Here is a 12926-nt window from a genome sequence, read left to right on the forward strand (position 1 = left end):
AAAAAAAAAAAAAAAAAAAAAAAAAAAAAAATAGAATTCATGGTGAAGATGGCTGGGCCCAGTGGCTCATGTGTGTAATCCTAGCACTTTGGGAGGCTGAGGTGGGTGGATCATTTGAGCCCAGGAGTTTGAGACCAGCCTGGCCAACATGGTGAAACCCTGTCAGTACTAAAAGTCCAAAAATTAGCTGGGTGTGGTGGCCTGTAATCCTGGTTACTCGGGAGGCTGAGGCAGGAGAATTGCTTGAACCTGGGAGGCGGAGGTTGCAGTGAGCCCCGATTGTACCACTGCACTCCAGCCTGGGCTATAGAGCGAGACTCTGTCTCAAAAAAAAAAAAACAAAAAAAAGAATTAATGGTAATGATGTACCTCAATGAATACTGCATTCCATTGCCCGCTAATAAATTTCTAGCTTTGTACAACATAAATATTGACAAAGACACACATGACCACCTTATCTGAAAGCCGGATTGTATAATTTTATCTAGTGGAGAAAAACATCCTCTTCTTCAATATGCTAAATGTTAATATGGCTTAATAACAGATGCTTTTGGGATCCACAACATACTCCCAACATATTTTATATCACTAAAAACTTCACTAAGAACTTACTCATTTCAAGATATTCATAAAATAATCCCAGTTTGCCCATAGGCTGCAGATGGTAGTCCTGTTCCCATCGTGGGGTTATCTTTTCTGATCCAGAAACTCTGTGAAATCGCCCAATTAGATTCATGATCCAGCTGCCAAAAAAAAAAAAAAAAAAAATTTATAAATTAGAACGAATATTATCAGGCCAAGGTCATAAAAATATTTTGCTGCTATCTTAAAGCTGCACCAGTAATCTTCTCAATAAACTATTTTTTGTTTGCATGCTAAATTTGTTTCTATTTCTGTCTCCTTATTCCAAAATATTTTGAAAAATAGGACTACATACCTGGGTTTATCAAAGCTACAGCTGCTACTATTTTTTTCTCCTACCTTTTCCTATGGACAGCTTAATTTTTAAAAGGCAGGTTCCTACATTTGATGAACTTCAGTTGTTTGTTTTTTCATTTCCCCCTTATCATTCAAAATGGTCTTGCCAGTATGAAAATCACCAGAGAAAACAAGATATAGTATGCGAGCTGGTGGTAAGTGCTGTGGAGAAAACTAAGTAGGGCAGGGAATGCTTGCATTTGTGTCTAGGGAGGTGGCCGGTGAAGGCCTCCTTCAGAATGATATGTGATTAAGGATGTGAAGGAGACAAAGGAGTGGGAAACCTGGGGGAAGAAGTCCCAGGCAGAAGGAACGGTGATGACAGAGACCCTGAGGCAGGAGCAGGCCTCCATGATTCACAGACAGCACACAGGGTAGGGATAAGAGACCACTGTCAGGATCTGGGCAGTTTTTCTCCTCTGAGGGAAGTGAGGAGCCACGGGAGGGCACCAAGTAGGAAAGTGACATAATCTGACTTTAGGTAAAATAGGTCCAATTCCTATTTTAAGCTGAATCATTTAAGGACCAGAAGAGTGAAATGCCTCCTCCAGGTCATAGTGCAGAGCTAGGAGAAAACAGCCTGGACTGTGTCCCAGCGCTCTGTCCACCCCTGGATACTGCCCGCTGAGCTGCCCACTGTCTCTTTTTTATGTCATGTTTTTTCCCTCTCTCAAAAGCCTTGTGGCTGAGATAAGTGCTTCCCCCCTTTTATGGCAATTTGTCTGGAAAAGAAATCTGAGTTGGCAGTAAAATGAGGTGTGCACCTGTGGCATAAAGAACTGTTGTCCCCTCAAGCAACTGCCGGTTTGTGGTTTACCTGTGGAGTCATCAGAAGAGGCATGATAACAACTCCAAATACAGATCTAACATCTGGATACACTGGGTGATTAAACATGTGGGTGTGGCCTTCAAACTCTGATAATGAGAAGGCATCCCGTGATGGTTAAGGACAGTTACTGTAAGAAAACCAGGCAGACCCTCATCCTCTCCATCATGTGTGCACACCCAGCCAGCATAAGACAGACAGTACAAATGGCTCACTCTGCTGGGTTTCCCACTGCTACTGATCTCAGGGCTCACTTCTCACTGACTGCTACTGAAGCTTTACTCAGGGCAAATTATCTCTACTACAGGAGACATCTCTGAACTCACAATCTTTCCCCACTTCTTTCTCTTTGATGATGTTAAGACAGGCAGCAGGAGGCTGTGGAAAGTGGAGGGGATATGAGTTCAGACACCCCTGAATCTGAAACCAAACTCTATTTCTTAGCTGGTTAACATTGGTAAAAATAAATAAATAAATAAATAAAACGGGGTGATAAAACCTACACTGCCCAGGGCTGCTGTCAGGATTAAATGATTCAAAATAGGTAATGGATGTAGCACGTTTCCTAACACATCAAAACCTGCTGTATGGGATTTTCTGTTGAGCAATACAGGCTGCACTGGCTGAAGCCAAGTGTAAATAAGGACTATGTTACCTAGACTCTTGGCTCAGTTATCCAGGCCACCTGGATCAGTGGTTCCCACTTCAGCACATACAAGCACGGCGTGGAATGCTTATGAGTAGTGCAGCTTCCTATGCTCCCAACCAAAAGGTCTGAGATAAGCTCCAGAATCTGCAGTTTTACAGTCATTCCAAGCGGGGTGTGACTCAGGTAGCACCAAGGACCACACATGTCCATCACCCTTCATGACACCTAACTCTAACGTCACTGGGTGTGGTTTCTATTGGTTTATCCTTTGCTCTGCCTCCCACACTTCTAGCCTCAGACTTTTGCTGAATCCTTTCCATGCCCTCAAAGAAGCAGGTCTTTTTCTATCTGGGCTCTAAATCACATCAAAATTCAGATTCAGGATGAAACTCCTGTCCTGGCAACTACTTGTGTCATCTGGCACTTCCTTCTCATATCAGGTCATCTTAGAAGTCTTTTTGACTAGCTTTCATTTCTGACTTACAGACGCTGAGCCTCCTGTTTGGCTTTCCTGAGTCTAACCACTCATGTTTGCGTTTTCTATAGGTCTGTGTTTCTAGTGCAGGGACCTCAATCTTGACTTCACATGAGAATCACCCACAGAACTTTTAGAAAAATATACACACCAGAAATTTTTTCCCTGGCGAAGGCTAGAAGCAGGCGTTACAAAATAATTTCCATAGGAATTAACCATGTGTATTGTCATAACCACATCATCAGTTGTGCTTTACTAGGTCCTTATTTTGTGCAAAACATGGTGAGAAGCACTTTACATCTCACTTCCTCTTCACCTCCATTATCACATTTAATCCACATGCTGGAGATAATCATTTCTGTTTCAGACATTCTACAGTATTCCCACTTGCTAATTTTGAAATACAAGCATCCTTCACTACCTGAATCTATTTTATGTGTGAGTTTACTGTTCCTGAACTTAGAGAGCAAGTGTAGATAGTGAGGGACACCTATATTTAGGACTCTGATTGCCTATAGCTCATCTTCTCTCCAAATCCTATCTTGAGAAGGGACATTTTCTCCTAAAACACTTCTTTTTTCTTATTATACAAATAAGTATGCTTATTAATATAAAAAGAGATATTTATGTTACAATATACATGTATAAATATATATAAAGGAAAATTATAGCCATCTACTATTTAAATACCAAAAAATAATGCTATGGGCATTTTGCATCCTTAATTCTATTATCTCTGACATTTTATTATAAAAAATTCTCCAGAGTGAGCTATTTAACACAGGAATTATACTAGTCTTTTATTAAGAAGAGAATAAAATCTCCAAGAATGCCTTAAATATCAAAACACTAAGTGGAGCTGGGAAGGCCAAAGGGCTCTGAGCTTGCTCTCTGAGTCTCACTGACAACTCTGTAATTTACTGATGTGATGTATCTGAAGCATATAAGGCACTCATTCATTCACTCAGCTGCTTTACACTGAGTCCCTGTCACATGCCAGGTATTGGGGAGGCCCCAAAAGGAACCTGGATCCCTGAGCCAGATATGCTCCTTTCCTTGTTCCAAGAATCCTACTCAAGGGGTATGGGCCCAAAGGCGGGAGGGCGGGGGGGAAGGAAGAGGGTACATGTGTGGTAAAATACATTTCTCCAGGTTTCTCTTGACTGCTTACATGATGTGAAAACAACCGCTGACTTATAAGGCTTTTCTCTATTTTTGGTATAGTTTTGGATAGAAAAGATAACTGGTATCTTTTTTTTTTTGAGACGGAGTTTCGCTCTTGTTGCCTAGGCTGGAGTGCAATAGTACGATCTCAGCTCACCACAACCTCCACCTCCAGGTTCAAGCAATTCTCCTGCCTCAGTCTCCAGAGTAACTGGATTATAGGGCATGCCACCTAACATCGCTGGGCTAATTTTTGTATTTTTAGCAGAGACAGGGTTTCTCCATGTTGGTCAGTGCCCTGGTCTCGCACGTCGACCGACTCGGGTGATCTGCACACTAGGCTCAAAGTGCTGGATTACAGGTCTGAACTATCGCGCCTGGCTTGATATATCATTTGATAAATTCGATTTTGTATAACAAAGGTAAAAAAGCTGGCACTACAAAGAGAAGCAGCACAGCACTCTCTAATTTGGCTAACACTCAGCATTCAAGTTTTCAAAACAAGAAACAAAGGAGAGAAATTTGAGGCAAAGTCATATCACTATATTTTCACGAAGAGCTTACTTGAAGTGAAAGTATAAACACGGATAGATATAATGCTGATCTTTAAAAATTTATGTGAACATAATTTCAGCTTCATATGAATTTCTCAATAGGAATTTAGGAATAGGGCTGCTAAAAACGCATTGTTACCTGACACAGTGTTAAATAATTAACGCTACTTTTTTTCCGAAAAGCAATCACTGTTTAATGCTGCAGAATGAAGACTTTCCTCAATTTTTATACATTTGTTTTCATTTAGAAACACAGTACTATTTATTCATGACCTACTTTTACTTATCTGGAAAAATCTGAATATGAGCTCAATGAAAGTGAGGGTTGTTTTCTGTAGAGAAGGATTAAAAAAAAAAAAAAAAAAAAAAAAGAATTTCACAGCTAAAACCAGAATCCCTTTCTGGGTGGGGGAAGAGGAAGGAGAGAGATCTTTGTTTAGAGAAAGACCCTGAAAGTTTCCATTGAAGATGGAGAATAATACCTGTTAAGAAATCTGGAAGGATGCACTGAAACCCAGAGTGAGTTAACTGCTCAACAAAGAGAATGAACAGAAACTTGGTGACTGGGGAGAAAAATGCCAGGAGTAGGAGAAGAAAGAGAGAGAAGCTGTATGTGATGGAGGGAAGAGGGCAACACGGCAGGAGGTGAGAGCCTATAAAGAGGGTGGTAAATTTTAAAAAATTCCCAGGTATATATAGTGGGATAAAAGACTTCTTATAAAGGTGGAGGCTTTTTGTTTCCAAACAAAAGAACGGAAGAGGTGGTGGGGGAGATGAGGAGAGGAGGGGGACGGGGTAGAAGACAGGAAGTGGGAGAGGTGACTACAGAACACAGTCACAAACATGAAACTTTGCTGGCTTTGAGATGGAGAAGAGGTCACAAGGAGGTCACAAGGCAGGGAGCATAGATGGTGGCCTCCAGAAGCTAGGAAAGGCAAAGAGATTCACCTCAGAGCCCTTGGAAAGGAACACAGCCCCACCAACACCTTGATTTTAGTCCAGTGAGACTTCTGACCCCCAGGACCATAAGATATTACATGTTGTTTTTACCCCATTAATCTTGGGGTAATTTGTTATTGCAGCAATAGAAGACCAAAACAAAAAGCTCCCTGAAATTTGCAGAAATTGCAGACGGTATTGGACTTTACACTTTGATAGGGGAGGGGGCCTAAGTGAAAGTTGTAAAGGGCAATGAAATCTTAGTTAACATCTTAAGTACAACTATTCTGTTGTGCTCATTTCTAGGAAAACAGTAAGTCAAAACCTTTGTGGTTATTATTCTAGACATTATTTCTTAAAACATTATGTATCCCAGTGCCTTAGGGTCATGCAAGAACCTCTGTTCTTAAGAGTCTGGACTCATGGGATCCTGGATTTGAATCCCACAGTAGCCTCTTAATGCTAATGTGAAACTGGGTAAATCATTTAACCTCTTTAAACCACAGATCTTTATTAGCAGAAAGGAGAAAAAAATAAGAATAGTTTGATAGATTAAATGATATATATATATATATATATATATAGCACTTAATATAGTGACTGGAATTCACACTGACTTTTAAATGCATAACATATAGGAAAGAGAGAAGGATGTGAGAAATTGTGGAAATACACAGGTCACAGCTCTAGCCAGTGCTGTCGCTCAAAGGGCTGCTATTAATCAGTCACCAACAATAGCCCAGTAGGTATAAACTACAGCAGAAGGGGATTTACATTAAATATAAAGAAGGTTTTAAAATACAATTATTAGATCCTGGATACATTTACACTGTTGGTTGGACTATGCTGTCTGGAGACCTTTAATGACAGTAGCTTCTGATCCATTTAGAGGTGGACATGCAGCTATGTGGCTATGGAGGCAAATGATTTGCGTGGCTGGGCTGTTCTATTCCTTGTCCTTTTACCCATGGCTATACAAATTAACACTTACGGCAATAATACTTCTTGTATGTTATTCCAGATTGCTTTTCCTCCCATGATTATTGTCAGCTGAGTTGTCAGTTCAAGAAGACAGCCACCTGGGTCACACTGGAAGGTTAAAAAGAAAATACCATTTAAATATTCAATAGATCTAACTTGAAATATCGGCATCTTATTTTTCTGATATTTGTTCTGCTTAGGCTAAAAAATAAATCTAGGAATTTACAGTAAAGAACTATTCATTTGGGTAACTGAGAGAAAACTCAGCTTAAATTGGCAAGATAATACAATTCTACATTCATACCTCTTCATTTCTGTATTTTCCCAACCAATAAACTGGGTCTCCTGGATAGCCTACAAATTTGCCCTTAAAGAATGCTATGTAGAAGCATGAAGAGTAGTAGTTGACAAACTGGAATAAGAACATCTTCATGGTGAGGCTGTTCTCATAATCAGTCTGGGTCCTTGGGAGTTCTGTAGTTAAAAGAAAGAAAAATAAGATTTTAAAATTGTACACAGCTTTGAGACTCTAATAAAAAATACTGATACATGAGTTAACACGTTAAAAAAATACAATTCACACTGTTTCCATTTAAGGTGTTTTGAATACCTTAATACAGCCACTGTGTTAATTCCAAGTTTGCACAGTGTTATGAGTTCTCCCTCACAGTAGGAATACAATAGCCCACATGTTCCCCTCCCCCACAACAAAATCAACCGCTCCTTAAAATTTACAGGTACAGTGTTATCAAATAAGAACTGCCATAGGTATAATTGACAGAAAATTAGTTTTGAACCGCCTGCTAAATGATATTATCTTGTTTTCCTGAATTGCATTAAGGTGGGTCTGTTGAAGAAAACAAGCAAACCAAGGTACAACTTGCTAGAGGCATTTGGGAAAGAAAATAGGTCATCCTCCTAGTGTGGAGTTTGAATCAGTTCGATCATTTTAGATGACCACCGAGCAGGCCATTCAGAGAACGACTCAGACGTATGCAGTATGGCAAGCACTTAACTTGGCCACTAAGCAGCTGCCTGGGATACAAGCCAGAGAGAAGAAACACATTAAAAAATCAAAGCCTGATGAGAATTATATTAATATGAACAGCATGGGGGAAGACACGTAGCAGTGTGATAGCTTGTCCTCTCAGCAACAGAGGAACATATTTGCCACTGGAACCATGACCCTATTCCACTTATTTGCAATAAAGAGACTATTTACTTTCAACAATAGAGTACATGATCTAATGTAATTGAAAATATTATTCAGCACTGATCTGTTTACACAGAGTTTGGACATTATAATGATTGTCTTTGCTTTGTCCCTTTTACTAATGGAAAGCTGTAGATAATTTATTTCCACACATGCTAGAGAAAATATGTTTATACTCGAAAATTTCTAAAAATTGTAACCTACTGGAATTGAAAAGCCTAAAAGAGAACAGTCTCTATTTTGGCAGTTTCTAAAATATGTCAGAAGTTACCTAAGCTATAGTAGGACCTTACCGAAGTTAGTAATCATAATTGCCACTTTTTCATATATGGTGTTCAGAATCATGATAATTATAAAGCTGATGATGGAGGCTGTGATGGACGTGGCTGTCTGTGGAGTCAGGTACTTCTGGATTGGGTCTGTTCCATTAACGTTCTTGGGAAGTTTTGCAGAAAATACAATGAACACTGAGAGCCTATAGACAATTATCCCAATAACTGAAGCGATGATCAATAGGATCTGAAAGCACAATAAACACAGTAGCATGAGACTCACCAATAACTGCACTTGTACTGTTAAAAACTGACCTCACACTTTGCGTGTGTAAAGTGATGTAAATCTCAAGTAAGTGATACCAAGGGTGTAGAAAGTCTGGCATGTTAAATTTTTAAAAAAGAAAAAGGAATGATGGAAGTGAAAAGAAGGCGCATACACATATGTAAAACATTAATAAGAGGAGAAACTGGGTGCAGGGGGTGATGAGAGGGAACTGGAAACTATTTTCTGTGCAATTTTTTTGTAAACCTAAAATCACTCCAAAAAAAGTCTATTTAAAAAAGAGTATCTTCAGACAGCATAAAAATGGAACAATTAGTAGCATAATCTGGTAGAAGGAAAAAATGTCTGAGTGTAGAACCAAAGAAAACATCCCTTCTACAATTACTAAATTATTTAGGTTGTGAGTTAACGTTTTTTGGTCACTCATACTCCATTAAGGAGATACATTTCCTTGCAACAGAGAAGCTATCACCAATTGAAGTGTCAGCAGGTGCTAGCTTTTGTCTTAATCACTGTAGCAGGGGAGAGTCTCAGCACAGCCAGTGAAGCTGGCACAGAGGTGCCCTGAGCTAACTGTTGCTACTGGCAGCAGGTCTCTGCTGATAAAAGCTTCACACACTTTTCACTCTCAGATCTTATGACCTTAAACTGGCAGTCATTTGTACTTGCATTTCCACAAGATTCATGCCACTAGACCACTGTATTTTTGCATAATCCCCAGTAAGAGAGATTTTCACTTTCTCAGTAAGCAGAATTCCCACCACTGAACGACACACATTAAAGGTCCCATGAATTTTCTTACTTGATACACAGTACTAGACACTATTGGAGAGGCATCTTTAAACTGTTTTCCCTACATCTACTTTCTCCAGAACCATGCACTCAAGGTGTATGACTGCTCATGATGACAGAAAAGTTTCAGAGCAGGGAAACTGAGGACCAAGCAAACCATATCTTGTTGACAGTAACAGAGGCCAGTTGTCACCTGCGGAGAGCAGTAAAGGGAGTGATTACAGGATGGTCCTGGGGCTAGACTCCTCTATTTGAATACTAGCTCTACTGGGGCTTCAATATCCTCTCCTGTGTATTAGGAATACTATGGCATCTAACTTATGGAACTGTTGAGAATTCAATGAGTTACTTCAGGTAAAAACAGAATATTAAGCTCAGGTACATGAAAAGCACTATATAAGTACTAGCTATGATTATGGCAACCAAAGTTAAGTGTTTAAAAAGATGTCTTTCTTACTCTTTAAGAAATCTGCTTGTAGAGAAGGCATTACATTTCTCCTGTGATCTATTTCCTTTCACAACACTTGTGAGACGAATAAGATTTGTGTGTGTGTATATGTAAAGATTAGTTAAGGCTGAGAAAAAATTAAAAAGATGAATCAAGTCATCCACTCTTAGCACAATACATACAGGGTGTTTAAATATTATGTATTTTAAAAAATTATCTCCGTAATTTTTATTATAAAGTAATGATAAAGATAACATTCTTTAAGTGCTTTCTCTTCACCTTAGCACATGTGTATTTGTTTAATCTCATAACAGGCTTGTGAGTAAGGTAGTATATTATCTCTCTCTTACTGATGAGAAAATAGAGGCTCAAATACATTAAGCAATTTGTCCAAGATTAGACAACTAGTAAGTAAAAGAACTGGGGTCTCCTAAGATTCCAAAGACACTCACCTCTCCATGGCACTGCCTCCCACATGGTTTATGAAATGAATTCTAATTCATCCCAGAGCTTTTACAAACTTGTTAAGTTCCCATATTTCTTTGGGGTGCTTCCCATACTTCAGTGTTTCTTCATAGGGGCAGGAAGCTTTTTATTCTTTTTCCTCAAGTTTATAACTTATTTCTGATTCTAACATTAATACTTTTCTGATCATAACTTTAGTATATATGGTCACTGTGGACAATCTGAAAGTCTCTTGTAGTGGACACTGATTGCTTTTGCTAGCCTGGGTCTGTTCCCCATCCTAGAAGAGAACCTAGATTTTGCTTCAGGGGAAATAACGCCTCTGTTTTTAGCCCTGGGGTTTAGGTGTGATTGCCCTAATGTGCTCCAGAGGTACAACCTGATTGCTTGAGACAAACAGGTAACATCCCACTGGCCTCAGCAGTTGATCCAGGGATTGACACATAACTCAGTAACAGCCACCGAGACATGAGGAGACATCTGTTAGTGCCCATGGGAAAGAGAAGCTTCACCTATCAATAGAGAAAGCCACTAAAAAAAGACCTCTCGGCTGGGCGTGGTGGCTCACGCCTGTAATCACAGCACTTCGGGGGGCTGAGGCGGGCCAATCATGATGTCAGGAGTTCCAGACCAGTTTGGCCAACATGGTGAAACCCCATCTCTCCTAAAAATACAAAAATTTGCTGGGCGTGGTGGCAGGTGCCTGTAATCCCAGCTCCTCGGGAGGCTGAGGCAGGAGAATCGCTTGAACACGGGAGGCGGAGGTTGCGGTGAGCTGAGACCACGGCATTGCACTCCAGCCTGGGCGACAGAGCGAGAATCCGTCTCAAACAAAGAACCTCTCTTTACTTGGAAGATGTGACATTTGAAATGCTGCAGCCATTCTGGTATCATAAGGAAGTGTCCAGACCCACCAAGCCCAGGAGGCCAGTTGACACAGGATGAAGGTTACAAAACAGAGCCCTTGATAATATCTGGTCTGCAGTATCTGGATTTGACTGGAGCCATACCTCAGTCCTGGAATTTTCAGTTTCAGAAAATAAATAGGTGGAAAGAAAAAAATCCCACCTTCCCCTCTTTTGCTGTTGCTTAAACCAACTGAAGACCGATTTTCTGCCAACCGTAACTGCAAGATTCCTAACAAAAATGACATTAAATAGGAAAAAATTTATCTACTATCTACATGTGGGCACAATTCCTTCAGGATTATGTATGCATTGTATGCATATTTAAAACCACTTTACATATTTTATCCTTCCCTTAAACGTATCATAAACTATAAGCATTTTTATATGCCTTAAAATATTTTCATGACCATACTTTCTCATGGCCGCACAACATTCCACTGTTTGAAGGGTGAGAAGTAGAATATTTTGGTTGATATATATGTTTATGTGTATATAAATATATACATAAAATGTTAAAAGTATGTGAAAAAACCTTACTGACCTTTACTGACCATTTTCAAACATTTCCTGATTGAAAGTCCTAAGAGCTAAATTAGTGGATTAAAGCATATGAATATTCTTGAAACTTGAAACACAACTGCTAAGCTGCCTTCTAGGAAGCTGGAGCAGTATAGAATTACAATAGTCTTGTGTCGGAGTAGTTGACTGTTGCACTTCATCATCACACTGAGCCCTATTATTCAAGAGGTGAAAAATCATATCTCATTTTAATGTGAATGGATTTAATCACTATTAAGATTTGGCATTTTGTAATGCTCACTGGTCATTATATTTTTCCTTTGTAAATGCATATTTATGTTCTGTTTCTTTAGCCGCTGAGATCTTTGGGGTTATTTTCTAGGTGATCTGGCCTCTATGTATTAAAGGTATTGACCTCTTGTTTGCCTTATTGTTAACAAATATATCTTCTGGTATTTTATTTACATTTAGGATACTTTTGATGTATGGAAATATTTAAATGTTTTCCTCTGAAACTTTTTCTATTGCTAGTAAGTTTAGAAAATCTTTTTACATCTAAAGGTCATATATTCATCAAATTTATTTGTAGTTTTAAACTTTTTTTTTAAAGTACTTTAATTTCTAGGGTACATGTGCACAACGTGCAGGTTTGTTACATATGTATACATGTGTCATGTTGGTGTGCTGCACCCATCAACTCATCATTCACATTAGGTATTTCTCCTAATTCTATGCCTCCCCTAGCCCCCAACCGCCTGACAGGCCCCGGTGTGTGATATTCCCCACCCTGTGTCTAAGTGATCTCATTGTTCAATTCCCACCTATGAGTGAGAACATGCGGTGTTTCATTTTCTGTCCTGTGATAGTTTGCTCAGAATGATGGTTTCCAGCTTCATCCATGTCCCTGCAAAGGATGTGAACTCATCCTTTTTTATGGCTGCCTACTATTCCATGGTGTTTACGTGCCACATTTTCTTAATCCAGTCTCATTGATGGACATTTGGGTTGGTTCCAAGTCTTTGCTATTGTGAATAGTGCCACAATAAACATGTGTGCATTTTTTTTTATAGTCGTATGATTTATAATCCTTTGGGTATATATCCAGTAATGGGACTGCTGGGTCAAATGGTAATTCTAGTTCTAGATCCTTGAGGAATCGCCACACTGTCTTCCACGATGGTTGAACCAATTTACACTCCCACCAACAGTGTAAAAGCGTTCCTATTTCTCCACATCCTCTCCAGCATCTGCTGTTTCCTGACTTTTCAATGATTGCCATTGTAACTGGTGTGAGATGGTATCTCATTGTGGTTTTGATTTGCATTTCTCTGATGACCAATGATGATGAACATTTTTTCATGTGTCTGTTGGCTGCATAGATGTTTTCTTTTGAAAAGTGTCTGTTTGTGTGCTTTGCCCACTTTTTGATGGGGTTTTTCCTTGTAAATTTGTTTGAG

General features: G+C 39.4%; 1 protein-coding gene across 1 annotated transcript in view; it reads right to left on the minus strand.

Moving 5' to 3' along the window:
• Window positions 1-12926, minus strand: part of ANO6 (anoctamin 6) — a 68798-nt gene that overhangs the window by 26234 nt on the left and 29638 nt on the right. Inside the window, exons 5-8 of the mRNA XM_017881137.1 lie at window positions 8073-8298; window positions 6871-7040; window positions 6577-6674; window positions 613-743 (exon numbers count right to left, since the gene is read on the minus strand). Of these exons, the coding sequence (XP_017736626.1) occupies window positions 613-743; window positions 6577-6674; window positions 6871-7040; window positions 8073-8298 (625 nt within the window). The remainder of the gene's footprint in view (window positions 1-612; window positions 744-6576; window positions 6675-6870; window positions 7041-8072; window positions 8299-12926) is intronic.

Source organism: Rhinopithecus bieti, unplaced genomic scaffold (genome assembly GCF_001698545.2).
Source record: "Rhinopithecus bieti isolate Rb0 unplaced genomic scaffold, ASM169854v2 scaffold_12732, whole genome shotgun sequence".
NCBI classification, from domain to species: Eukaryota; Metazoa; Chordata; class Mammalia; order Primates; family Cercopithecidae; genus Rhinopithecus; species Rhinopithecus bieti.